This window comes from Harpia harpyja, chromosome 16 (assembly GCF_026419915.1).
Source record: "Harpia harpyja isolate bHarHar1 chromosome 16, bHarHar1 primary haplotype, whole genome shotgun sequence".
Taxonomy (NCBI): domain Eukaryota; kingdom Metazoa; phylum Chordata; class Aves; order Accipitriformes; family Accipitridae; genus Harpia; species Harpia harpyja.
In genome coordinates, this window is record NC_068955.1 from 33,048,141 (window position 1) to 33,074,707 (window position 26,567).

Genomic DNA, 26,567 nt, shown 5'->3' on the forward strand with positions numbered 1-26,567 from the left:
GGACGCTTTTAACCGCCTCCAACGAAGCACCGGCGCCCTGAGAGCACAGCAGGGGAGGACTCCACGAAGGCCGCAGAGGCCTTTGAGGGCTCCGGACCTCGAGTGCCCAAATCACAGGGCGAGGCCGCGGGAGGCAGGGAACACCCTCCCCGCCGGCGGCCGGCTCCCCTGAAAGCAGCTGCGAGGTGAAACGCCGTCAAAACCCGCCCGGGGAAGCCGCCATGGCCGCTCCTCCTTCTCTGAGGGGAGGAGCGCGCGCAACCGCCCGCGGGGCGGGGCCAACGCGCAGGCGGGGATGCGCTTCTGCGCATGCGCGCGGGCCGCCCGACCGTTTGGCGGCGGGTTCGATTCAAACGGCGGCTGAGGCGGGGAGCAGGGCCGCCATGGAGGGGGAGGCCTCCCGCATCCCCGTCTACAGCGGGCTTCACCGCGCCGGCCCGCCCGCAGGTGCGTGTCCTCTCCGGGAGGGAAGGAGGGCTCTCCTCTGTCGTGCTCCGCCGGTGGAGCGCCGAGGTGGCGGAGGGCTGGTGTCCGGGTTAGACCGATGCGGGGGGAGCGGTGTCTGTTGGGGAGCTCCGATACTGCCTTGGTCTGAGGTGGCCGTCGCGAAGTCTAATTACGGGCTTTATTCAACTGCTTTGTTTCTAAGGCTTCGGTTAACTCGCTTTTTCTGCCCTCTGAGGAGGGCGGGCGGGCGGTTGCTGGTTGCCTCACGGCTCAGCCCGCCCAGGCAGGGCCGGGCCTCAGGAGAGCGCGTCTCCCGCTCGCTGCACGCAGTGGCCCACGCAGGTTACAGATACTTTCCTTCGGGGGCTTTTGCTTCTATAAGGCTTTTGGTACTGCTTACAGCGTTTTAGAAACGTGAGGCAGCCAGGCTTAATGTTAAAAACTTGGGAGCTAGTCTGTATCGGTGGAAACTGCCATGTTACTCTAGTGCTTATGGGTATGTCACCTGAAAAATACCTTGGGTGGGGGAAGCTTCTTAAACCCTCTATGTGAACAAAGCTTTATATACCCAAACAGCTGTGGCTTAAGGCCAAATAAGCTCTACATAGAAAGCTAGTTCTCTATAGTGTTATTTTAGAAGTGTATCTACTCATAGTGAATTGAAATATGAAGCTCTCTTAGCTGAGAGCTTCAAGTGGGCTGTGTTTGTTTTGCTTCCAGTACTGAACAACTTTGCTTGGAGCCCTGTGGCACACTGTCTGCTTGATGTTGGGACCTCCCTTATTATCATGCCTCTATTATCACTTTCAAACTTTGTCTCATTAGTGCTAGCCTAGTAACTGTGTTTTAATACTGTCTACCATCTGAGCTATCTGTGGCTTGTTCTGGACCCTTAATCCTGGGTTAAACTTGAAGACTGCCCTTAGTTGTCACTGCCTTCGAGTCTCCATTCTAGCCACATATAATTGTGATTTAGCTCAAATTGAAGACTTAAGAGATCCAGTAGTTCTGCATATTATGGTGATCTCTTGCAGACTGTAGTGTTTTCATTGTTGTCTTTTTCTTGCAGAAATGCAAATGGCTTTTCCTTCAAAGAAACAGTGCGTCAGCAAAACAGCAGATCTAGAGTTCAACAAAGATCCCAATTTTAACTTTAGCTCAAGCATTCCTGCAGATGGTGTCTTCAAAGCTACAAACCAAGGGTAAATGAAAGTAAAATATTGATGGATTTGCTACTTGGCAAATATCCTAAAGATGGCTTAGCATTTTGGAAATTTTATCGGACCAACAGACTTGGTAATCTGCAAGAATTCAGTGGTCTTCTGGTAACTGTATTTTACCCAACCTTTCTTTTAAGGTTGCCTAAAGCTGCCAAGAAAGTGGAACCGCTTTCAAAGAAGACAGCTACAAGAGGGTATGTTTCCTGAAATTTCTGTTAGTTGCCCTCATGCAGTAATGTTACCTCTTGGAGGGTTATGATGAGCTCTCACCCCTGTACAACTTTCTTGCCAAGTTTGCAGATTAAAGCTCTTGGTCAGAAACAAGAGCAAATGCTTCAAAAAAGGGCATGTTTGTGGAAGTAAAAGAGAAGGTGTATAATACTGATATTTTTGCCCCTAAATCTTTGATCTTTGACTCTACAGACCTCTCAACAGATACAAACTAGAAGCAGAGCTGAAGACCAAGAATCAGCTGTTAGAAACAGCCAAACAACAGCTATACTCCAGACTAACAGGAGCACAGGTAAGGAAAGGGACGGGGGAATAAATAAATCATTGAGTAGTTCCTATATTCTGATCCCTACTGGGTGAGATCAAAGGACTGTCTTGCTCATTTTCCTGTCCCCATCAGAAGTCAGTAGAGTTTGGGTGGGCTGGGTTTTTCTCCTCTGATACCTGTGATATCTGCTAGAACCTGTTAATCAGCAGAGCTGCAGATGTATTTGGATGGATAATGCGTCCAGATCACTGTTAAATAGTCATTAGAGCTCTAATTCAATTTTAAACTCATTGTGGGAGAATATTTAAAGCTCACAGCTATACACTTGCATGAAATTTTATTAAAACAGCCTTGATATTGCCAGATGCTTCCTACCTACATCAAGAGAAACTATAAGTAATCACTTGCCACTGATGGTTTGAGGTCTATTAATTCTTTTTCTTCTGTAGCTCCTAACATATGGTAGATAAGCTACTCAATTTCCTTATTCCTTTTGCCCAATCTCTCCTAGCTTTGTTAACCCATCATGTAGTGTGGTGTGAAAGTGCATACAGTATTGAAGGTGTAGGTTCGGGAATGTGTATGGTCTCATTTCAGTAATGAAGAACATTCTACTTGGATTTTGGTCATTGCTGTGCACTAAGTTTGAGGGATCCTGACCTCATTCTCTTCTGAGTATTTAATTCAAAGCTCAGTTTATATAAGCTTATGTTTCTTCATGTGCTATTGTATCATATTGTTGCCTAATCTTTTAGTGTCTTTGTATTCTTCTGCAAGTTTTTTCCCATCTGCTCAGCACTGGTGAGGCCAAACCTGGAGTATTGGTCCAGTTCTGGGCTCCTGGTAGAGGGGAGACATGGACATACTGGAGAGAGTACAGCAAAGGGCCACTAAGATGATTAAGGGACTGGAGGAAAGGCTGAAGAAAGCTGGAACTGTTCAGTGGATTCTGTTTCAAACAGATTTGACTTTCTTGAATCAAGTTCAGATTCAGAATAGGCACTTTGTTATTCACAGCCTCTTACAGATCACTCTAGGACACACTCGGCACAATTTCTGTCATGTGCAAGAGGCCCTACTGGTAACCTTCAGTTGTAAAAGCTCACTTTATTTCCTACTTCTCCACCAGTTACTAATCTGTGAGATGATCATTCCTCTTATCTCACAGCTTGATTTCTTTAAGAGCCTTTGAACATTTCATAGGAGGTCTCAAAAAGCTTCTGACACTATCAGCTGGTCACCCTAATCCACATACTTATTGATTCTCTTGAAGAATTGCATTCAACTTGTGAGGTTGATCAGCTTATCCAATTGCCTGGTAATATCTGAACTGTGTAGGGAAAAGCGCTGTGGCTTAAAGATTCAAAGATGCTCTTTTCTTCCCAATGTTTCTACGCTCTTCAATGCATCAAGTGCTTGAATTATTTATATATATATGAGAGGGAGCACAAGAAAAGATATGCTAGGATTGCCTAAAAAGAATTTATCTCTAGGGTCAAATTTTTCTGGTAATGGCTATGACATGCGGATGTGATAAACATATTAATCCTGTCAAGAAGCAGGAGTAAGAGTCTGCAACAGACTAATTTGCTGTGGTAGTAGAGACAGAAGGGCAAGATCTGATTCTTGGTGCTAGCAGAGCACTTGTTAAGCCATTAGCATCCCACTCAGTATTACTGACTAATGAGAAGAAAAATCTCCTTGGAAACTTGATTCACTTACAACCTGTGTTAATGACAGGGCATTATAAAGGAGTTAAAGGAGGAGAATGAAGGCCTAGCACAAGAAGTTGAGAAGCTCAAGAAATTTCAGGAGACTTGCATGGTGATTTTAGAAAGCAGAAGCATTGATCCTGGTAAGGACTACGCATTTCACATACCATCCTGGTACTCATTCTTCAGAACTCTTCCCGCCTCATTGTGACTGTTCATAAGACATTTGGACTCTGCTTCCTTGTGAAGGAAATACTGCTGTAACTCCAGGGGATGGGGTTTTTTCTAGCTTAAGAGAAAAAGCTGATTCCTGTAGTATGCCCTGCCTCAGATAAACTTTGAAAATAATTTAGTCTTTCTTGCTGTAAAAATTTACTTCGAAAAGCTGTTAGTTCTTACAAGCAAAGTTATCTGTATATTAGAGGTTCACTAATGCACCTCATAAATTAGTTACAGGCAGCAACATTTTGGAGGAGGAAGAAAAGACACAAGAATGCCAGAAGCAGACAATGGTAAGAAAATTTTGAAATAGCTATAGGAGTTAAATGGGCTTTGAGAGGTTTGTGTGCTACTGCCCTTTTCTACTGATGTTGTGGAAACAGCTGCTGAGACTTGCATTTATTTGCATTATATTAAACTGTTTTCCTTTTGGCTCTTCAGCTGTTAACTGAGAAGCTCATAGAAGAATTGAGGCTGTTTAACCAAACAGCTGCAAAAGAAAAGGAGGTGCTTCAGGTAAGACTGTGACTTTGACTCAACCAGGTAATGAGCACTTGCTGCTGATTGAGAATCTGAAGGTTATTTTGCTCCTCCCAGTGCTGCTTGATTCTCCAAATGAACTAGACAGTGAAAGTCTGCAGTATTACTCACGTTTTGTTATACGTGCATTAAGGAAACTGTATGTGTTGCTCCCTTTCTAAATAGAGGGCTTAAAGCAAAGTTTATGGCAGGGCAATGTTAATTCTCATCTCGGTCATTTTAAGTTGAATCGTATACAATTGAACTTGAAACAAGGTAGAAGGTGAAAGTGATATTAATGACCAATAGCTTTCAAGTTAGACTGAATCAGTTCCAAAGTAAAGATGGATGTCAGTACTGGAAATGGAGCTGTCTCTGCTTAGGCCAGCTCCTCGTAGGTGAGAGTTTTCGAGACTGTGTTGCAGGTGGTTGTAAGCACCACTTGCCAGAATGCTGATCCACCAGTCTGGCTGTTACACTGGAATTCAGAAGATTTGATCTAACTTGGGAGCTGTTGCAGACCGGTGACCTCGGGTGGTCTCTCTGGGAACTAAGAAGTACGCAAGCACAAGCAGTGTCAATAATATTGTCTATATACTGACCAAAATAGTCATTAAATTACAGTTCTACAATTCTTGGTAAGAAGCTTAAGAGTTAGTCAATGAAACCACTATTATATCAGACTTCCTAAACTTTGGTCACAGGTAAATTGCCATTTTCCTCAAGGAACAGAGGTACAAGCTATCCCAGTGAAGGTAGACCGATCTTAAGTTTAGCAGGCAAGACCCTGCTGAAGAGTTCAAATGCTTTAGTTGGAGCTGCTTTAGAACTTGGCTTTGCTATCCTGTACTTCAGTGTCAGTAAAATGTCGTGTGCCCTGACTTCTCTACACAGACAGCGATGGCTAAGTGGAAATCGGCGGAAGAAGAGAGACACCGGTCCCTGGAGAAGCATTCCTCCTTTCAAGCAGAAATTAAGGAATGTTCAGCAACGCTTGATGAGTTGGAGCTACTCCTGGCTATGTGAGGCACAAGGATGGACTGTACTGTCTTTTTTTTTTTTTTTTTGACGTTTTACTCCTAGTTGAGTGCTCTCTACTTCGCAAACCTAGTTGTTAATGTTAAAGCAAGGAGCAGGTCGCTGCTCTCTGGTGGGACAGCACCTGCAGGGGGGTGGGAACGGGAAAACCAGCCCGGCTGCCTGTGCTAGCACTTGTTGCTCTTCCCACATCTGCCGGGGCCTTGCCTGGACCTTTTTCTTACCGCACGCCTTGCTGCTGAACGGCTCACCCGCCTCGATCCGTCAGCCTGTTGTAACTATTCGTGTTTTTTAACCCATTAAACGTACTGGAAGGACGCACAGGACACTGTCACCTCCCCGAGGCAGCGCTGCCCGCTGCTGCTGCTGCCGCCGCCCACCTCCGCCTCCCTCCTCTTTCCGGGCCCCACCGGAGAAGGGCGGGCGGCGGGGCGGGCCGCTCTCCCGGGGCCGGGCCGCGCCTGCGCGCCTGTCCCGGCCCGGGAACGGCCATGGCGGCGGCGGTGGTGATCGGACGGTCGGTGGTCGGCGCGGGATTGCGCGGAGCTCGGCGGCGCCAAACGTTGGGGCTGCTGCGGCGGGGCTGCGCGGGCTTGGCGGTGGACGACACGGTTAACGGGCTGAGCGAGGAGCAGCGACAGGTAGGGGCCCGTCCGCCTCTCCGGGCTGCCCGCGGGCGGGCGCTGCCGGCGGCGGGCCGCCATGCTGGGGCCGGCGGGGGTGGCGGAGGGCGGCCCCGGGCCCCGGCGGCGCACCTCCCCGCCGAGGGGGGGGTGTGTCGGGGATGGCGGGCGGTGATTGGCCGCCGCTGTGGGGAGCTGGCCTATCCCCGGGCGCGCAGGGGGGGCGTGGCGCGGACCCTGGCGGCGAAGGCGCGCCCCGGACACGTGTCCGGCGGGAGCTGCGGGCGGCGATCGGCCGGGCCCCAGCCAAAAGGCAGTCCCAGGTTGTTCTGCCTCTTCCTCGTCGGGGGAAGGCGCTTCTTCACGATAAGACACCACACGACGCGTAAAAGAAAGTCCACGGCGTTCGGCTTGGGCCTGTTTGATCAGAAACAGCATCACCAAAGAAACAAATTAATTGGGTCTTGTCAAATCCTCTCAAATAGAGGTGTTGCAGCTCTCCCAGCTTGTTCCCTTGCCCAGTAGGGGACCTAAAGCTTCAGGATAATAGTTTTTAGCTTTACTGTGTTTGACAGCGGCCAAGTGTTGGCCATCGTGGCACTTACTCCCTGCTGCCCCAGGGCACAGAGTCAAAGGTGGTGTCTTCAGAGGGTTGGTCCGGACAGGCTGCTGCCAACGAAACTCTCTTCCTTGGTGCTTCTCAAGTCTGGAGCTATAGCCTTACTTTCTATGACAGTGCAAGCACATGGATGTACAGAATAAACTTACTCGTTCTCCTTTCTTACTACAGAATTATTCTTTGCCAGGCTTTTGTTCATGGTTTATAGCCTTATCAGCTCAAATTAACTTAATTTTTTCTTTGTGCTTCTACATTCAGCAGGTGTAAAAGGAGGAAAATATTCTTGTAGTTCATATCTATCTGGTGGAAAAGCTGAAAAAAATCAGAAATAAATCTTCAGTAGTGCTAGTGAAGCTGTGAAGTAACAGCACTGTAACTTAAAAACTGGCTTAGAGTATCAGGGATGTCTGAGTCTATCCCTCAATCTCTAATTGTTTAAGATTTTTTTTTTTTTTTATTACTATGGTTTTAAGCTTTACGGTCAAGTTCCCTGCTGTCAACTTTGTAACAATGGAAACATATCTAATGTGTTTTGGGTTTGGTTTTTATACGGTTTTAAAATCTATTAACAGGGGGAAAGCTTGTTCGGTGGTACTGGATTCCAAGGTCTAGGTGGCCATGGAAACTAACATATCTTCTTAACTGTAAAAAAGAGGGTGCTTTGGGTGTGGTGTTGAGAGAAAGGCAGAGAAGCGTGGGCATATTTTGGTTTGTTACTTCTGCCCCTTCTACAGGCTCTGGTTATACAGCAGAGGCTTTCCGTCTCTAAGACTATTCCTTCACCAGCATTAATTTGTGGGAATAAAGAACAAAAAGCAAAAATGGGATTATTAAGCTCTACCATAATACCTAGACAAAGTTTTTAAATCTTCATATTAAAAGCACTTCAAAAGATACTGTATATATTTTCTTAGTACGTGTAGAGACTTCTGCAGAATACATGTATGTAAGTATTGAGTTTTTAAAATTTAGAAAAAGATTCTGAGATTTTTTTTTTTTTAATGCTTGGATCAACGAGCATACCTGACTTTATCAAATTTTCCCTCTGTAGAAAATATTAGGCTAGCTAACGTAGTTCCAGTTTGATACACTAACACGTTTTAATTAGTATGCATGCTTATTACAGGCATTCGCATATAATTAAATGAAACCGTAAGCAGCTACTGGATGGGGATAATACATCATAAGCTCTGTTCATCAGCTTTCAGAGTTTTTTCTGACCAAAAACATCCTCTGAAGCCCTAGTGCAGGCAAGTAGTTAAGTAGCATTCTCTCATGTTGGAGTAAGACTGTTAAGGTTAAATGCTGAAAGGAACTCGAGTACGTCAGTATCTTCCCTTTTAAAGACTAAAGGGCCTTCCATATGGTCTTTCAGCCAGTAACCTGAAACATCAGTTTCCTTATCGTCTTGTGCTTCTGGGTTTGGGATCCTGGAGTCACCTGTCAGGGGGATGTTAGCAGTATCCTAGAGAAGATGACAATATATTGATGAGATGTAACGTATGTGTTTCTTCTCATCTCTTTTCCCAGCTTAGACAGACCATGACAAAGTTCTGTCAAGAGCATTTGGCTCCGAAGGCCCAACAGATTGACCAGGAAAATGAATTCAAAGGCATGCGGGCAAGTATTTCATGTGTGCATTTAAAATAGATGATATTGAAAGCCTGTCTGTACTTTGATCTGTACATTAATCCAGACAAAGAATCCCAGTCCACACCACAGGAACATATGCATTAACTTTTCAGACTTGAAAGCCATAGAGAAAACAATTTTTTTATTTCCTGTTTTGTCTTTTGTTAACAAAACTTCAACAACCTGGGGCAGAACCCAGCCAGCATGCAATTGAAAAAAAAAAAAAAAAAAAGGATTGATAATGGTCTCATTTAGATTCTTATAGTGGTATTTCTGCTTGGCTCTGTTCAGACTCCTTCTCTAATATGTGTTTTGTATTATCCTAGCTAGGACCCTTTCTTGGATATCTGAGTTTCCTTTCAAATTTGTTGTGAAAATATTGTGTGCAAATGCTGAAACGTAGGGCGGTTTGACTGTTGAGCTGAAACTTGCCTTCCTAATAAAAACAACAAATTCTGTGCAATGGGATGGTTTGATTGATGAAAATGAGAGATCTAACTATTGGTTTTCATAAGCTCCACAAGACTTAAAAAGCTCAGAACATCTGCTAGGATTTCCCAGAGCTCTGATGCTGACATTTTCAGGGATATATGTGCAGCTTTGAAGTTAAGTATATAAATTTAGTCTGGCACACCAGATGTCATCCAGAGCTATTGAATAATACTTTTTGAAGTCTCTGGAGACTATTCACTGATAACTCTCTTATCGCTGGACACTGAGGCCACGTGACAAGCATTCACCTGCATGTCCATCATGTTGCGGAGGAGAGGCTGCAAGTCTGAAGCAGCAGCAAAGAGGTGGCACCTCCAGAATACATGTGGTCCTCGTTGGTGGCATCATTTGCTACTGCATTATGTCATGGCTTCCCTCTTATTCTTGGATGCTGTGTGCCAGACACAGCTGATACGTATATCTCAAGTCAGCTGGCAGCTCTGTGCCTCGAATCTTGTAGCTGTCACTTGAGTGGTGGTATTGGCAGAGTGATAAATCTGGGTAATAGGCAAATGGAGGAGTCAGCGGTCAAGGAGGACAGCTTGTCCTCTAGCAGATGAACTTTGTAGCATACATGTCCAACTAAGCAAAACTCAGTAATGCTATCCAGTCCTCATGTGTGTCTAGTGTCCTGGCAGTCTTGAAAACCTACAGGTTATGTACTTGAGCAGCCCTTGTGGATTTGGCTCCTTTAGCTTCACAAGTCCAAAGTGTTCACAAATTCTCTGTTGTGGTCACCTTTTATAACTTTTCTAGTACCACCTGCAAGGCGGGCAGCACCTCTGCCTGCCCCAGCTGTAACATTCCCATTTTTTTAACCTCTCCCAAGGATGCCTCCTTGGCTTTACTTATCAGCTTCTGTTCTACTAGAGGAGTTAAACTGCCAGCTAACAGCAACTCTTCTAAGTATTTCCAGGGTTTCAGTCATGGATCGCTTATGCCAACCACTCTTTGGGGCAGCCACAGGCTGATAGGCTTACACAGTACTGCCAAAGCACGGTGACAAGGATGTGTGAAGTAAAAGACAAGCATAAATTCAAGTCATAATATCCTAAATAATCTTTAGCAAGAGATGGTATATGAAAGCCTAGAAGTGTAGGTTTTGAACCTAATGGGAGCTTTTAATTCAACAAAGTTTTCCTTTAACCAGGCAATGAGTTAAATCTTAGGACCTGTCCTTCCAGAACTAAACTTAGGTTGTGAATTTTCACTGAATTCAACAGACTACTCCCATGTGTAGCGTAACTAGCATCGTCAAGTCTGTCTGGGTCCTTAGTCCAAAGGATGGAGCTGCTGCTGCAGGAGGCATAGGTATCGCTGTATTTATCTCTGGGATATCACAAGAATAAGGTGAACTGATGTGTCTGGTGAGCTACCTGGGAAAACTTCTTATGCTGATGCCCTGACAGCAAGTCTGGACTGATTTCTTGTTCTGTATTTGTAGGAGTTTTGGAAGAAACTTGGGGAACTGGGAGTTCTGGGGATCACAGCTCCTGGTAAGTCTGTTCCCACGTTTTACCTTCTGGTGGGTGATTCTTCAAACAAAAGAGAGCCTACTTAAACTCACCCTGTCCAGTTCATAACAGCCTTATCCGTGATGTGACATCCATTTTGTCCAGAAGCTCCTATCTTCACATTTTTTAAAAACTCTCTTTGGCAACTTTTTTTATTCTTCATTGAATCAGAATCCTTTTTTCCTTGTTAGACTTCTGGATGATTACAAAATGCCTTTTACAATTTAAAAGTACTGTTCAGAAATGGTTTCTCCACATATAACATAGGCAACTTGAACATGTTTGTGCTTCTCCAATATGAAGCATTTGCTGCAAGTTTTGAAGAACGAGAGCTATACATAAAAGTATCCTAGAACAAACATCCATCTCTAATAGGAGAAGTTAGAGGGTATAAAACAATGTTGTGAAAAGCTGTGATAGCTAATGGAGAGCTGACCACATCCAACCAGTCAGAAAAAATCAGGGTAAATCTTATTCAGCCTTGTCCAGGTTAGTTGAAAAGTGTTTTGATTAATGTTATAGATTACCGAGGCTGCTATGGTCATGCTGAATGCACTAACACAGTGTAATGAGGAGAAGCCCTTAGTGGAGAAAAGCAGCCAATGGGGCCTTTATTTCCCCATCGTAAAGTCTGTGTTTCTAGATGTGTGTGTGCAAAGGCTTCTGCAGAAGCAAGCTGAATAGCAATGTGTTGAAATAATGCCTCTGCATTTCTTTCAGTAGCACTGAGTCTGCTTGAAAGAGTCTGTATTTCTGCTTTCTTTCTCTTTACTCTTCCCAATTTACTGCTGCTCCTGTTTTTTCTCACTCTTACCTTCTTTCTTCTTTGATGTTGTGCCTGAGGCTTACAGCAGTTTCCCACACTATAAATAAGCCGTCCCCTCATGAGTCCTGTCCTTTTTGATTTCCTCAAAGATTTACCTCTAAAACCCTCCTATGCCCAGAATTTTTTGCCTTATTTTTGATTGTATAGCTATGTGCAGTTTCTTTATTGGCATTGGTTTTGATGTAGGAGGTGGAGACTGGGATTTAGGATGTGAAGATAATGTGAAATCTTACGAGGGTGTATGCTCAATTAAATGGTATATTTGGGCACCAGTGGATCAAGTCTTTTAAGGGAGCATTTTAAATAACAGTGCTTTTTGTTTTCTTTTTAGAACTAAGAAAGCTATGTTGGTTTGATGTAGTTTTCCATTTATTTTATAAAGAGCTAAGTTAAAAAATGCAAATATGTAGCTACCATGGAACAATAATACAGGCATGTCATATATAAAGAGTAATTTTGAAAGGGCAGTGTCATTCTAAATCACACTATGGTTTTGTATTACATGAGAAGTTGTCTGGCAGGGTTATTTTCTTGTACCTCTTGGAGTACAAAGCAATCATGGGCCAGTACTGCTTACAGCAGGCAGTTACCTTTCTGTTCTTGAGGCAATAGCACCAAACCCATCCCTTCCATAGGAATGAATAGAAAACTCTCTTGTTTTGGCATATATGAGAAATTGTTAAACCCATCTTTTAGGATATCGATAGTAAAACCCCAAAGTCTGATTTGTAGTAGAGAGAAGTGATTTCAGAGGGTAAAGAGCCCTGCAGATAAAGACAGGAGTCAGAACGCGTGACATAGGAGATAAGACTGCATATAATGCCAGTGGCTATTGTGTTAATTTGATGAGTTGGGGGCAGTAGCCCTCTCTGAGCCCAGGCTGTGCACTCAGCTCTTTGGCCACTCTGACCCTACAAACATATTTGCTCTTACCATTGTTGCTGCTTGCTTACAGCATTCATGTTGATGACGAGTAAGTGCTCCTGGATTACCTCCCTGACTACTTTGCAGTGTTTACATCCTTCTGTTTTAGTTCTAATCTTAGCAGTACAATCGCTTGCTTCTTGCCTGTAGAACAAAGCTTTTACATTGGGATGTGACTATATTTGTGTGTATATAAATGTGTGTGTAGGTATATATATGTATATATTTATGTAGGCTGTCAGCTGCTCAAGGCCATTATGCATTTCTCAGCCTTCTCTTTTTTTTCCCGCCTTCTCTCTCTCCCTGTTCTACTGTGTGCCTTTTTATCTTTACCACCGATTTTAGACTCAGCTCAGCATGCCTCGCTAGATTGCCAGCTACGATGGTCATGCTGCTCTGTCTCACTTCATCATCTCTTGCAATCCACATTCTTGCTACTGGTGAATTACAGCAGTTACATTTATGGATCATTCTCATTCTGAATCGGCCACCCATCAAAATGCTGGTCTCCTGCGCATTTGTGGGCTTAGAAAAGTCCCTAGAGCCCCACTTTTTGAGCAGTTTGAGGATTCCTTACTTGTTTAGGCATCCTTGTTAGGACAAACGTGGACTTTAAAAACTTTGCCTGTGTTCCTTTGTCCTCTCACTGAATACAGGTTGCCACTTTGTGATTTAATCTTCATGATAATATTAAGATTGCACTTAAGGATGGTTGACGAGAAGGACTCACTATTGTGCAAGTGTCGGTAGCACATTTTAGATGTATCCTTATGCATGTTATATGTATAAAACTATGCTGTACAAGTAAATTATTGATTATGCTGAAGAAGTAATATCACTACGCCTTTAAAATAAGAAAACTGAAATTTAGAGAGGATGGGGAAAGCCAGAGGTGCCCAGCTCAGGGACAGTATCAGTCAAAAACAGAAGCTCTCTTGTAAGTGTCTTAGATCTCAAACAAAGCTGAGCCCGACACTGGGATCTTGGGCGTGTGTGATATACTCCATGGTGGTTAACATGAAGTTTCTCTTCTCTTTTCAGTGGAATATGGTGGATCTGCTTTGGGGTATCTGGACCACGTGCTGGTGATGGAGGAAATTTCTCGTGCATCAGCAGCTGTTGGGCTTAGTTACGGTGCCCACTCAAATCTTTGTATCAACCAGCTGGTGCGTAACGGCAATGAGGCCCAGAAAAATAAGTACTTGCCCAAGGTACGTGGCTGGAATTGGGGGGGAACTGGAAAACATTTGGGTTTTGGCTGCATGCAAGGATGAGTGTCTTTCACGATGTGTAGCATTTTAAGCACTAGCCAATTTCAGTCACCCAACCTTAGGAAATGTTGTACTTGCCAAACTTGCCCTTCTCTAGCTTGTTAAATTTTGTCTGTTAATCCATATTGACCTTGGCCTGTGCCGAGGTCCGTGCCTGTAGGCAACATAGTCCAGCTTTCTGGAGCTGTGTTACTAAATGAGGCTTTGAAGTGACACTGGATGATATTCTTCCAAATTCCCAAATCGTTTTGAGATTTCTGAATGAAAGTCACTGCTTTCCTATTTTATATTCTCCATTTCTCACTGCCCAAATGCTTGGTTTGCCTATGCTAATTAACTACATGTGAAACTTCATCATTTGGGGCATTGATGTTTGTGACTCAAAAGCACGTTAAACAGATTTCAGTATTTAAATGCATGGAAAAACTTAACTAGTACATTGAATCCCAGCTACTGAAATTTTCAGCAAAATTATCAGTGCAAGAAACTTGATTTAAACGACACACAAAGTTCAGTGTCGCTTCCTGAAAGCATTGTGCAGCATGCTGATATGTAACCCTGAATTGTCCTCAGTGCTGCTCAGGTGAATTTTAATGCCCTCAGTAACTGCTTTCCAATGAGATGTGCTATCACGTTAGTTCTTACTTGTCTTGGTTCATGACAGAGTACTTAATGGTACTTAACTAGTTTTGAGCATATCATAATATCATGATTCTATGATTCTATAAGACTTCTGTAGAAATGCACTGATGGATTGAATTGGTTGAACATGTATCTTAAGCATTGAGTCTCTTTTTTAAAAAATAAGAGATCAAAAGGAGAAGACGACGTATAAAAGTACACAGGGAGCAAAAAAAAAAAAAAGGCAAGGAGAAAAGGGCAGGATGAAAGGAACAGTGAAGAGGAAGCAACAGCTATGCCAGAGCCTGGTATGAGCAGGCACAGAAGGAGGGTGTCCATATGCTATTGTAGTGCGAGTGTGGGGGGACTGGGCTATGAGAACATTGCTAAGAACTTTGCAATCTCTTTTCATCCCCCTCATTGGTCTTTTGTGTTGAACAACTCTTGTTTACGTAAAAGGACAGTCATAAAGTGCAGAACAAGGAGCTTGTGAAAGGCATATGGCTGCCTGCATGGTTCTTTTGGCACCTTCCTGGAGATGGTGTTTTATAAGCAGGGCTGTACTCATCCAGCTCAGACATGAGTTGAGTCATCCTTCTCGCCCCACTGTGATTTGGTTCTGTTCCCTCAGCACAGCAGCACAAGGGAGCTCCCTGCTAGGACTCTACCAGGAGCAACGGCTCTCGTTTGCAGTTCTTGCATGGAACAGCTACTGTGGAGATTCAGTGCAGAAAAAAAAAAAATTGGAAGGCAGGCTAAAGAGGGAACAGAAACAATGCTACTATTCTTCCTTCCTTTCTTATATTTGTCTTTTCTTCCAGCTGATCAGCGGGGAACACATTGGAGCCTTAGCAATGAGCGAACCCAATGCTGGATCTGATGTTGTGTCCATGAAGCTGAAAGCAGATAAGAAAGGTAAAGCCTGTCACGTACTGCCTGGATAGATAGCCAGCATAAATAACGTCTCCTGTAAATTTAGACTAACCTTCCCAACACCACTGAGATATGGTGCTTAGTCTTGGGTATACCAGGCCATATTTGCAGGCTTGTGCTGCCTCCCAGGAGACTCAATGTGTGAAAAAGCCAGGTAGTGAAGACACAAGGTGGATGGCTGAAGGTCTAAAAGTGGACTTCTGATTGTGGTGGTGGAGGTTGGTGGTATGATGGAACCAGTGGTAGGTGCCTTAGTTTGTCAGGCACTTGTTAAACTGTCTTTGGACTCCAGAAACTAAGGAAATGAGTTTTCTTGAACTTGGGAAGGATTTGTGCATGCCATTTGTGGGGGTCTGAAAGAGCATCCTTGGAAGCCTGTTTTGAAATAAGTGGAGTGAGGATATAGGTGTTGCTCTGTTGTGAGCTAACAGATTGCAGCTCTTCGCTTCTAGGAGACTACTTTGTTTTGAATGGGAACAAATTTTGGATCACCAATGGGCCAGATGCAGATGTTCTCATCGTTTATGCTAAAACTGATGTTAATGCTGTTCCAGCCTCCCGCGGTATAACTGCGTTCATTGTGGAGAGGGTAGGTTTAATAATTCTAACAAGCTTATTGTAGTGTGGTTTTTAAAGCTAACTCCTTCACCCTAACTGGCTCATTTAGAAGCCAGCTAGTTTTCTTTCTATGTCTGTCAGCCCCTTGCTCAAAGACAAACTACTTTGTGCCTGAATTTTATAAACCCATGAGATTAGTCCTCTGCCCCAGTGACATGGCATACTGCACTGTCAGCTGGGCACTCCTGGATTTTGGTATCCAAGCATGTAACCAGTCTTTAGGGCTAGAAACGTAGAGAGAACGGAAAAGATTGTAATATAAAAGGGCTTGCTTGCTGCCAAAAATTGTCAGAGATATTGGAGGCCTTATAAATATGTCCTACTATCCTATTATCTAACTTCATGTGTTTGTTTTGTTTTTTTTTTAAGCCAAGACATTAAAATAGCTCCATTCGTCTCTTTCTCCCATTTTCTTTCACTGCCCCTTTGGAATCCTGAAATGACCCAAACATGCATGCAAAGCAGAGCAGCCCAAAGGGAGAAGAAACGGGCTGTTCAACAGGGAGCCCTTGGAAAACAGGAATCTATTGGGGTTTTTTTCATCCCTTTTAATTATTTGAGGCTATGCTATACACATCTCTGTCACCACAAGGAAGCTGTAATAAAGTAAATGGTACTGGAAATACAAAATCTCGGAGATCAGTAAACCTTCTGATGGACTTAACCTGATGTAATGACTAGAACAGTTCAGTTACTGGCAAAGCCTGCAACCCTTACTCAAGAAGAGTCAGTGCTGGCAGCTGTCCAAATAATTTATTTATTTAATATTTATGGGCATTAGAAAATAGATGCACTCAGTTCATACGTACCCCCCACGTGTGCATGTTTCTCTGCTCATTTGCTTCCTCCGCACTTGCACTTACACCATTCTTGTTCCCAGAGTAGGCAGTTTATTTGGACTCCCTTCTGGTACATGTGGTCAGGGAAATTTCACAGACATGTAGTGATTTTATTTAGACTGTCAGAATTGAGATTTGAAATGTATTTTGACTGTCTTGACTTTGCAGGGAATGCCAGGTTTCAGCACAGCCCAGAAGCTCGATAAGCTGGGAATGAGAGGGTCTAATACCTGTGAATTGATCTTTGAAGACTGCAAGATCCCTGGTGAGTTGGGTTGAAATCATGGCAGTATGCATGTGCTGGTTTCCTGTCTTCTTGATCAGATAAATTGGATCACTAATTACATGCGTGTTCAGACTGTGACCTAGAGGGCTTTGCAGATGGTTATCTGCTCTTTGGCAGCCTCACAAGAGAGCTGGTGAAACTGGAAAAGTGCAATCTGCTGGATTGCAGTGAATGAGCACATCCCTTGTTAGGTCACTCCTGTTTCACCCTCATGGACCGAACTCTTAACCACTGCTTCTGCAAAGCCTAGGTGAGGCTTCCAAAGAAACTTGTCTGTTTCCATTAGAGCTTCCCATCTTGTATATTGGAGAGCTTATTTGCCTTGAAGTTGTTTGGTTTTTTTTTTTTTCTCCAACATCACTGGAGACTATCCAACAGACTTTTGGTTTGCCTGTAACATTTCTGAGTTCTTTTGGGGTCAGGGCCTGAGAATGGACAGGCCCTTTTTTCTTTCCCCCATTACTTAGTACAGCAGGGGCCACAGTAATGGCCATTTTTGTTACTCTGGTGGCTATTTTTGTTGATAGAAAAATTACAGCCTCTGTACAGCAAGCGGAGGAGATGCCTTATCTGGACTCATGAAAATGCTAATTGCATATAGGCAGAGCAAGTAACTCTCCTGCTCCCCAGACACCACCAAAAGCTGCTTTGCAGTAAGTGGAAGAGTTTCAGCTGAAATCTGACATTTCTAACTTTATTGGATCCCTCCACTCTGAAATCAGAAAGGCCAGTGCCCCAGTCTTCAGATCATCTCCTGGGTAATCATCCGTACAGAACAGCATGTTCTCATGGTAACAGGATTTCCATTTTCTCATCACTCAGAGAAGAACATCATTGCAGTGTTGAAAGTTAACATGCTTTGCACTCTGGCCATTAATGCTGCTTCTGATCTTCTGCCTTGGCAGCTGAACCAGTTTGATGCTGTTTCATATGTCTGCAGGATCTTTCTCTCAGGTCAAGATGTCCTCTAGCATTGCAATTCCATCCACTTTAAAATACGTGGGTTTCACTGTCAGCCATGCTCTGCTGAGTGGCTGGTGTTTTTCTCATAGTAAGTGTTGTCCATGGATTAATTTGGTCATGTTGCATTGGTAAAAGTTGGTTCAGAGTCCCAACTTTTTTTTTTTTTTCTTTTTTTCCTGTGATACGCAGCCAGCAGGTCTGCCTCCCTTGTGCAGTCAGCACGCATGTCCTCCAGCTCACCACATACCTATCCATCCCTTTTCCTGGGATGTACAGGAAAGTGTTCAGGCTATTCAGTCCTTTTTTAGCTGCAAGATGTCATTACTCATGAACAGCTTTGTCGCTTTATTATTACTGATGCTGGCGTTTGTGTTCTGTTCTTCAAAGTAATGTTTGCTATTAGTATTTTTCTTTCTTGTCTGTGGGGCTTTTGAACTTTTTCTCTGAAAGCCAAGCTTCATTCTTCTTCCTCTTTCTAGCTCCAGTATCATGATGATGGCCCTGCAGAGGCTGCATTTCTCCATACGTTACATCAACGTGCTTTTCAATAAGCAGGAGACAATGCAGTCCATGAGCTTGTGCCCCTGAAAAACAGATTATTTATTTCAGGAGACTATCTGCATTTATCCAAGTCCTGTATCATTTTCACTTTGCATATCACACCTCTGGATCTCTTGTGATCCCACCTGGAGTACTGCATCCAGCTTGGGTGGCCTCTGCATAAGAAGGAAGTCGACCTGTTGGAGCGAGTCCAGACGAGGGCCGTGAAGATGATCAGAGGGCTGGAGCACCTCTCCTATGAGGATGGGTTGAGATAGTTAGGGTTGTTTAGCCTGGAGAAGAAAAGGCTCCTTATAGCAGCAGCCTTCCAGTACCCAAAGGGGGCCTATAAGAAAGCCAGAGAGGGACTTTTTACAAGGTCATGCAGTGATAGGACAAGGGGTAATGGCTTTGAACTGGAAGAAGGTAGATTTAGATTAGGTGTAAGGAAGAAGCTCTTCACTGTGAGGGTGGTGAGGCCCTGGAACAGGTTGCCCAGAGAGGTTGTGGCTGCCCCATGCCTGGAAGTGTTCAAGGTCAGGTTGGATGGGGCTTTGAGCAACCTGGTCTAGCGGAAGGTGTCCCTGCTCATGGCAGCTGGGGTGGAACTAGAGGATCTTTAAGGTCCTTTCCAACCCAAACCATTCTGTGATTCTGTGATCAAAGCCTGAAGCAAATGACAGTTCTCCTATGTGGTGTGATCAGTGGATAATCTCCATCTACAAAGCACAGTTGTCAGGCTTTAAGTTCTCTCCTGATTGTAAGAGTACAGCCTTGGCGAGATGAGCTTTTTGTTCCTGCTTCTCTTTTTATGCTTGTTAACATCAGCGCATGCTTTAGATTGTCCCAAAGTGAAACAGTTTCTTGAGGTTTTTTTCTCAGCCCATTATCTAATGTGGCTATTTTCCTGTTCCATTTTCGCAGAAATACTACTTGTCTTTTTAAAGTGTTTATTTATAACAACTGCCATGTTCTGATCAGCCCCCCTCACAGAAGGGGGGATAATGGTTATTTGTATTCTCCAATCTCAGAAGACTAATATATATCACTCCAACATGTGGTAAGTGGTGAGCTTTGACTGCTTGCCTGTGTAAGCTTTGATTCCTGTATTGGGAATGCTCAGAGAGGTGACCCAAGCATATCAGACCGGGATGTGCATTCATTTCAGATACACACTCAGTAGACATCAGATGGTAACGCTGTCAGTTTGGGTTAGGTACAAACTAATGGGATGGTGAAGGGGACTCCCAATTTGTCCTCCCAGGCTATTAAGTCTGCTGTTCTTGTTGGTACAAATGCTGAGCTGGAAGATCTCTGGAGAGCACCTTACTCTTTAGAAAATAGGCAAGAGAATAGCAGCGACTGTAGACACACTTTACTGCCTTTACTGCCTTTGTCTTTTGGGCTTTGGTTGGACTGGAACGACATTTCAGTGGTAGGAAGTATATGTATCAAAACTCAGCGCCTGTCTAGCTCATCCTGAATGTTTGGGTCTCAAGCCAAAAAGAAAGGTGAAGCGGACTTGAAAGTTTGAATTTTCTCCCCAGCGAACACAAGCCCTCAGACAATAGCTTATCTTAGTTTTGCACATAAGTAAATCGCTTTCCTTTGCCAATTGCAGCTGAAAACATCTTGGGGACACTGAGCAAAGGAGTCTACGTTCTGATGAGTGGATTGGACCTGGAGAGACTCGTGCTGTCTGGTGGGCCACTGGGGTAAGGTTTTATGTCATCTTTTGTAAGGCCAGAAGTATCCTTCACGATCACCTACCCCAGTGGGTCTCCAACTGGGGTTGCAGCTCTCAGTAGGAAGCAACTTGGATGGAGAACTGAGATACTGGGGCAGCTTCTGAGAGAAGAGGAAAGGCAGCTGGGAGGAGGCAGCTGGGTCGGAGTTGTGGGAAGGAAGCCGGAGCAGGAAAATCCTGTAGCTGCTGGGTGCTCTAGCTGTTGTAGCTGCTCACTGCTCTAAGGGACTCCAGATGGAAGGGACTCAGCACTGCACTCCCAGGCAGCCACAGCTTGCTCTGCATGTGCTCCACCTTTTCCTTTAGCTCTCTTCACCTCTCCACTCCTCATGCAGTTTTTTTCACTTTGAAAACATCTATGTGGAGCAGAGGGGCAAGGGATAGAAGAAGCAATGCCAGAAAAAGTTTGCAAATCTCTGCCTTCCAGTGTAGCACAGGCCACAGATCCTCCAGAGCATGCTTTTGAAATTATTAGTCTTGATGTAAACATTTCCAGAGATGGTAAATCTGCCTTGGTCCCCAATTGCTTGCTTGGGTATCCCTACAGTGTGTATTACTCTGGGAACAACCAGCTTATTTGCGTTACTGATTCCTTAAAATCTAAAACATTATCCAGACTGTCACACAGAAGGACCACTGAGCTGGGTAAAGGGTTCGTTCTTCATTTATTCAGCCTTTAAGCTTCCTGGTAATTATTTTTACCCTACAGTCCTTTTGTCCTCCCAAGTGGTCTCTCTGTACTAATCCTCATGTGGAAAGACTATCTTCCACAAAGCAGAAGGAGAGTTTTTCACCCTTCTTTTTCTTGTCTGTGCTTTTTTATGGTATTGGCTAGTACTTCTTGAGTTGGTAGTCTCTGGAGATGAAAGGCAGCACAAACTGTCCTGGCTACAGTTGTAAGAAAGCTCTTCGACATTTTTTCTCAGTCCCCTGAATTAAGAAGGTAAGACCTTACCACAAGATGTCCCAAATGAGCAACGTGTAGAGCACTAGGGAATAAAATGAGACCTTTGGATTTTATTCTTAGCATTGTTTGAGTGGAGCTATAGGAAGACAGCAGCATATCATTTTAGGTACAAGAACCTTTTTGCCTTAGACTGCGCTTCCAAGGTTTAACTATTATTAATAGTTCTGTTGTTTTCCTTTTCCTGCATATCTGTGCTTTTCTTAGGCTCATGCAAGCTGTTCTTGACCATGCAATTCCATACCTACATGTAAGAGAAGCATTTGGACAGAAAATTGGCCACTTCCAGGTGAGGCAGAAAAGCAATTGGTAATTTTTGTCATCTTGCTTTTCTCTTTAAAAATGAGAAGACAAAGAGCTCTGTTGTGGGAGGGCTTTGCATGGAGAAAGTTGCCTGGAGTTTGTGCTGGGGCTGCATGATGTAATGATGCGGTGAGAAGGTGAAAGGATCTCTGAGCCTGTTTACCTGAGGCCAGTGTTAGTGGGTGAGGGACTGCGACTGACATCTGGGAGTCTGTGAATTGACAGAACCTCCAGCTCCCTCATATATGTCTGCTGAATCCACGTCTTCTCATTTGTCTAGTTTCTCTCAGGTAGCTTGGGGATGGGTGATTCCCGGTGCTCACGCAGAAAATAATCTTCCCCTTGCTCATGTTAATGTCTCTCGTCTTCTGCGACATGCAGCTCATGCAGGGCAAAATGGCTGATATGTACACACGGCTGATGGCGTGTCGGCAGTATGTCTACAACGTGGCAAAGGCCTGTGACCAGGGCCATTTCAATGCAAAGGTGAGCTTGCTTCCACCTGGGCGGTGTCTGCTGGGGGAATTCCTTTCCCTTTGGTCCCAGATTGCGAGCAGGGTGGAGGTTCTGTACTGGGGGTTAAAATGACAGCCCTAAGTGCTTGGGTTTTTTCCCCCAAAGAAAAAGAAAGCCTTGTTCTACAAGGCAACAGATTGAGCAGCATCAGTAGGTGTTTATTAGAAGCCCAAACACAATATCCTGGCTGTTGTAAGGGGCCGTAGCAGTCATTTGGAGGTGTTGTCATCTCCACAACTGGCACTGTCACCACACCTCTATCAAAGCAGGGGACTGAGTGTTTAACAGTTGAAGCACAGAGCCCTGCATCCCAAATCAAATCACATTGCTCTCCTGTGGGTGTGATGTGCATTTGTGAGAAACTGGCTCCCCTGCTGCACCTTTTTTTTTTTTTTTTCTTTTCTTTTTCCATCTTCATGTGGCCTTTACAGACCTGACACAAGGTGTTCTGTAGTGACAGAAAGACTGCTGTAGCTTCCTATGTGCTGGAGAATGAATCCTGTGCCTTTGTGATCAGGTAGTTCAGGCTTGTTAGCAGATGTCTGTAGAGTAATGGAAAGGTCAGAGCAACACGGAGATTGGAGATGGGCAGGTGACACCTTTCCTGACTGTCATCATTGTGACTCTCCTTTAGGACTGTGCTGGAGTGATCCTGTATTCAGCAGAGTGTGCTACCCAGGTGGCTCTGGATGGGATTCAGTGTCTGGGTAAGTCGCTGGCAGTGTTTGTTTCTTTGAGCGATTGCTGGAGAGAGCCAAGTGCAGTGCAGGAGCAGTGCTCTCTCCCATCCCACCCTCAGCCCCTGAAATCAGAGAGAAGAAATGACTTTTAACTTCTTTTTGATTGCAGGTGGGAACGGTTACATCAATGACTATCCCATGGGGCGTTTCCTGCGTGATGCCAAGCTCTATGAGATAGGGGCAGGCACCAGTGAAGTGCGCAGACTTATCATTGGCAGGGCGTTTAATGCCACTTTTAAGTAACGTCTGCCAGTGGAGGGGCAGCACCCTGACCACCACGAGGCCTTTGGCCATAGAGGCTGGAGCGCACAATTCTTGTTCTTCCTGCTTGTGATTCTGGGATCGTCACTTGTGGACTCTCTTCTGTCTGCTCTGTGAACAGATGCTGCTGGACTGGGCTTTGACAAAATGAATCAGACGGTAGCATGGAAGGAAAAGTGTTTTTTCTCTTCTCATGATCATCCTGTTTATAAGCCATCCTGATTCTCAGCATTATGGGGTTGAGGTTCATCCAGGGGACATGCCATCATTGAAGCAGGCTGGTGAGCAGTATGCCTGAAATAAGAGGAAGCCATTGCTGAGCAAAGGAAGTCAAACCCCCACCCCCAGCCCCAAAAATGGACATAGAGGGAACAATTTTGTTCTTTTAAAAAAAACTGAGTGCCATTAAATAGCTAGCATTTTATGATATTACCACTGGAAGGTGAAATTTCCCACTGTGACCTTCCAATGGGATTAATAACTTCCATTTTGGGAACTCGACACCAACCACATCATGGGGGTGGCTGTCATGAACACTCAAGCATCATTGATGCACAAGCAGTGTTTTAGGTGATGATTCCTAAAACCTCGTTAAAATACCACATCTGTTTCTTTGCATACTTCCTTTCCTATTCCTGCTGCTTCTCAAGATATTTTAGCACAGCCCCAAGTCTTTGCTCCTCTGATTGACTACCTCCTGCTGTGTTATTCATTCAGAGGTGTCACCATCCATCATTCTGGTAACAGTTAAAACGTCAGACCTGTATTGTGACATCCATGAATGAAGCAGGCAGGAGGAGGTTGACTTTTTGGGTTGGGGTTATTTGGTTTTTTGGTTTTTTTTTTTTTTTCTGAGGGTTGTTCTTTTGACAAAAGCATGTACTCACACTCCACCTTCAGTTGGTTAAAGAAGTCAGAGCGAGCACAGCAGTATTTGTGGGTGTTTTCAGTGCATACTATATGCAGCAAATTGAAGTTTACCTAGCCTTATTAAAGAAAATGGCACAGTATACTGCCAGCCTTAAAGAGTGAATCACAAAGAAAAATCAGATGTTGTAAATATGACAGAACAATTAATTAAACAGTTGCCATGTAGGCAATCTACCAGTAATTTAAAAAAAAAAAAAAAAAGAGCTTAAAGCTTTGTGGTTTGTTTTTTTTGTTGTTGTTGTAGTTGACATCTATCTGTACCAGGTGATGGTAGACTAATAAGAATTTAAAAATGCCACAGATTCAAGAAAAATTCATCTTCCTGAATTGCCAGGTAGGTCACCAAGTGTTTATAGAAGTTATAGAACTTTATCCAGAAATAGAAACAGCTTCTGAAGTCATGGTGGCAATGCCTTCTTCCAAAGCTTCATGTTTATTCAGCTGTGGTGGATGGCTGTCACTCTGGAGGTGTCCCAGGGTTCGATTTTCAACCTTAATCCCTGGATGGAGGTAGCAGAGAGTGGACAGAGATGGCCTGTCAAGAATATCTTGTTGAGCTGCACCTGAAAATGCTTTGGAAATGAGCCTTGAAGTGAAGTGCATGTCACATGTGAAACACTAAGTGTGTTACTGTATGTTAAGAATTTATTTATGTGACCAGACACTTATATTTTATCACAGAATGATTACAGATGTTGTCTTCTCTTGTATGTGCAAGTCACAAAACCACTGCAGCTGCTACAGCCCAATCTAGTGTCCCATGAAAGCCTGAGGGCAGGCAGGAGTTTTTGGATTTGCCCACGCGATTCGGGTAGCAGATTCCTGCTGTGATGAGTAAGGGTGGCTGCGCAGCCCCAAACCCCTCAGCCCTCGTCCCTCCCAGCGCTGCGGGCTGCCCATGATTTTTCCAGCAGTCTGGCCAGGGCAGGTATGCAGCAATGGGTGCTGCAGGGCTCAGCTGCTCTCTACAGTAGCTGCAGTTTCTGTGTCCCAGTAAAATGGCAAATCTAACTGGAGAGGTGGTGGGAGTGCTTGCAAGGGCGGTGAGGAGCACAGGCACAGCATCTCCAACACATATCGGAAACTCGTATTTTACCTGTATGTTCTTCAGCTCTTTGATATGGGAATGAATCACTGCAATTTTCGTTGAAGACTCAAAAGATCATAGGAACTGAATCACTGTTTTATGATCCATCTCTGGCCAGAGGAGTTTCTCTAATGTGTTAGAGCCACGCCAGGATGTTGTGAGATTCAGATTGGTAAAAATAGGTTTTCTAAGGTGGAAGGAACCTGCAGATTTTTAAACCTGTCCTCTAACATTGGAGAGGTCTAACTTTTAATACACATAATAAATAATGCCTTCACTTTCTAGGCTGATCGGCACCTTGGAGTTAAAGGTAAAATGAATCAATGTCTAACGCATCATGGGACAGGGTGGAGGGAAAGATTCATAAATCTTAAGCAGGGTTATGTTAATCAAATCTCACTTCCGCAGCAGCACCGCATGGGCTGCCTTGGGAAAGGGCTGGCTTTCCTTGCACTGAGCAGGTTTTGCTGTGGTATAAAAAGAAGGGCTGGGGAGGGCTCTTCAGGGGATAAGGGTTTTAATCTATATATGATACTAATAAAATAAGCACTTGCTGGGTGGTCTGTGCTCCTCAGAGGGCACGTGCAGACCTTGCCTGGTACCCACCGCAGCGCATTGGGGCTGGCAGCAGCAATGGGTACTGCGTTGCTTTCCCTTGTTGTCCCTCCCTCTTTCTTAACAACCACGGCTTTTTCCCCTAACTCTCATTTTAAAAAACATATATTTATAGTGATACATCTGGGCTGTGCCTCAGGCCTCCTCTGGAGAGCAGCAGAGCTAATAGGGAAAACACGCAAGGGCGCTGTGCCTCTGGACGTGATCTTAACGGTGTCTGCTCTGAATTTGTAATGGAAATTGTCCTAGCCTGATAAGCGTTCGGTTGATGGCAGGGCAGGGTTAGATGTGCTGCCCCTTTCCTCGTTTTCAAGATACTTGTCCTGTTTGCAGCTGGCTGGCTACTAAGCAGAGAAAGCATGGAGAGCGGAGGGAATTATTCATGAACGTAAACACCGAGTTTATTTTAGCAGTGTGTATAAAACGTGGGGAATTTGAACGGGCAGGTTCATAAAGAAGTGTCTCATAGCTTATTGGGAATCCACAAGTACTGCCTGTCCTGGGAAGGGCCAGGACTGAGAACATGCAGCCAGCAGTACCCACCAGCTGCCTGAGTTTTGAGGTACTCCCACAATTCTGCATGTGTAAAGCAGCCATCCCATAGCAGCTGGGTAGGTTTCACAGGTTAGCAGTTTACTGATTTCTTGAAAGAAGAAAAACCACACTGGGTTCCCATGCTGAAGCTGCTGGCTCTGGGGGCATCCAGCTCAGGTGATTTATTTCTTGCTGTGTGTGATCAGAGCTGCTCTGCAGCTTGTTCCCTATGGTTGAACAGCTGATGGAAGAACACACTGATCATAAGGTCCTGAAGGTAGCAAAGCTCTGGCTCAGTTTGATCTCTTACAGGTGAATTTTGCAGCTGAAGGCATTCTGCAGAGAAACAGCTACACTTGGACCTGAGGATGAGCTAATCTTGGGATCTCGGTCGGCTGCAGCAGTGGGGTAGGTGTGCAAGACCAAGGATTTCACCACACCGAGCAGGTTCTTGACCCGTTTCGAGCACTGGAAGGGCAGGAAGGTCTGGGTCACACCCGCCTGACCAGTGTTCC

At 44.4% G+C, this 26,567-nt stretch overlaps 2 protein-coding genes across 3 annotated transcripts; both read left to right on the forward strand.

Annotated features, from left to right (window-relative positions):
- Positions 1-328: 328 nt before the first annotated feature.
- On the forward strand, positions 329-5,969 carry KNSTRN (kinetochore localized astrin (SPAG5) binding protein). Its single transcript, XM_052811891.1, has 8 exons — positions 329-447; positions 1,517-1,649; positions 1,805-1,861; positions 2,091-2,190; positions 3,907-4,021; positions 4,329-4,390; positions 4,539-4,613; positions 5,511-5,969. The coding sequence occupies exons 1-8, from the start codon at positions 384-386 to the stop codon at positions 5,640-5,642; spliced, it is 738 nt and encodes a 245-aa protein (XP_052667851.1). The 5' UTR covers positions 329-383; the 3' UTR covers positions 5,643-5,969.
- Positions 5,970-6,118: 149 nt separating this feature from the next.
- IVD (isovaleryl-CoA dehydrogenase) lies at positions 6,119-24,992 on the forward strand. Of its 2 annotated transcripts, XM_052811366.1 has the most exons (13): positions 6,188-6,295; positions 8,023-8,146; positions 8,427-8,516; positions 10,465-10,516; positions 13,326-13,495; positions 14,998-15,091; positions 15,562-15,698; positions 16,735-16,831; positions 19,977-20,070; positions 21,274-21,355; positions 21,751-21,855; positions 22,520-22,592; positions 22,735-24,992. In XM_052811366.1, exons 3-13 carry the CDS (start codon positions 8,439-8,441, stop codon positions 22,866-22,868), a joined length of 1,116 nt encoding a protein of 371 aa, XP_052667326.1. In that variant the 5' UTR covers positions 6,188-6,295; positions 8,023-8,146; positions 8,427-8,438; the 3' UTR covers positions 22,869-24,992. The 2 variants fall into 2 exon arrangements, with proteins under 2 accessions (XP_052667325.1, XP_052667326.1); XM_052811365.1 differs by lacking the exon at positions 8,023-8,146 and having other exon boundaries at positions 6,119-6,295.
- The last annotated feature ends 1,575 nt before the right edge of the window (positions 24,993-26,567 follow it).

Excerpts from the sequence above, each read along its gene's own strand:
- IVD (XM_052811365.1), top strand. The coding sequence starts at position 6,146 with ATGGCGGCGGCGGTGGTGATCGGACGGTCGGTGGTCGGCGCGGGATTG. Across the intron at positions 13,496-14,997 it reads AAAATAAGTACTTGCCCAAG|CTGATCAGCGGGGAACACAT; the intron begins GTACGTGGCTGG and ends CTTTTCTTCCAG. Across the intron at positions 16,832-19,976 it reads TGAAGACTGCAAGATCCCTG|CTGAAAACATCTTGGGGACA; the intron begins GTGAGTTGGGTT and ends TGCCAATTGCAG.
- KNSTRN (XM_052811891.1), top strand. The coding sequence starts at position 384 with ATGGAGGGGGAGGCCTCCCGCATCCCCGTCTACAGCGGGCTTCACCGC. Across the intron at positions 4,022-4,328 it reads AAGCAGAAGCATTGATCCTG|TTACAGGCAGCAACATTTTG; the intron begins GTAAGGACTACG and ends CTCATAAATTAG. Across the intron at positions 4,614-5,510 it reads AAGAAAAGGAGGTGCTTCAG|ACAGCGATGGCTAAGTGGAA; the intron begins GTAAGACTGTGA and ends TTCTCTACACAG.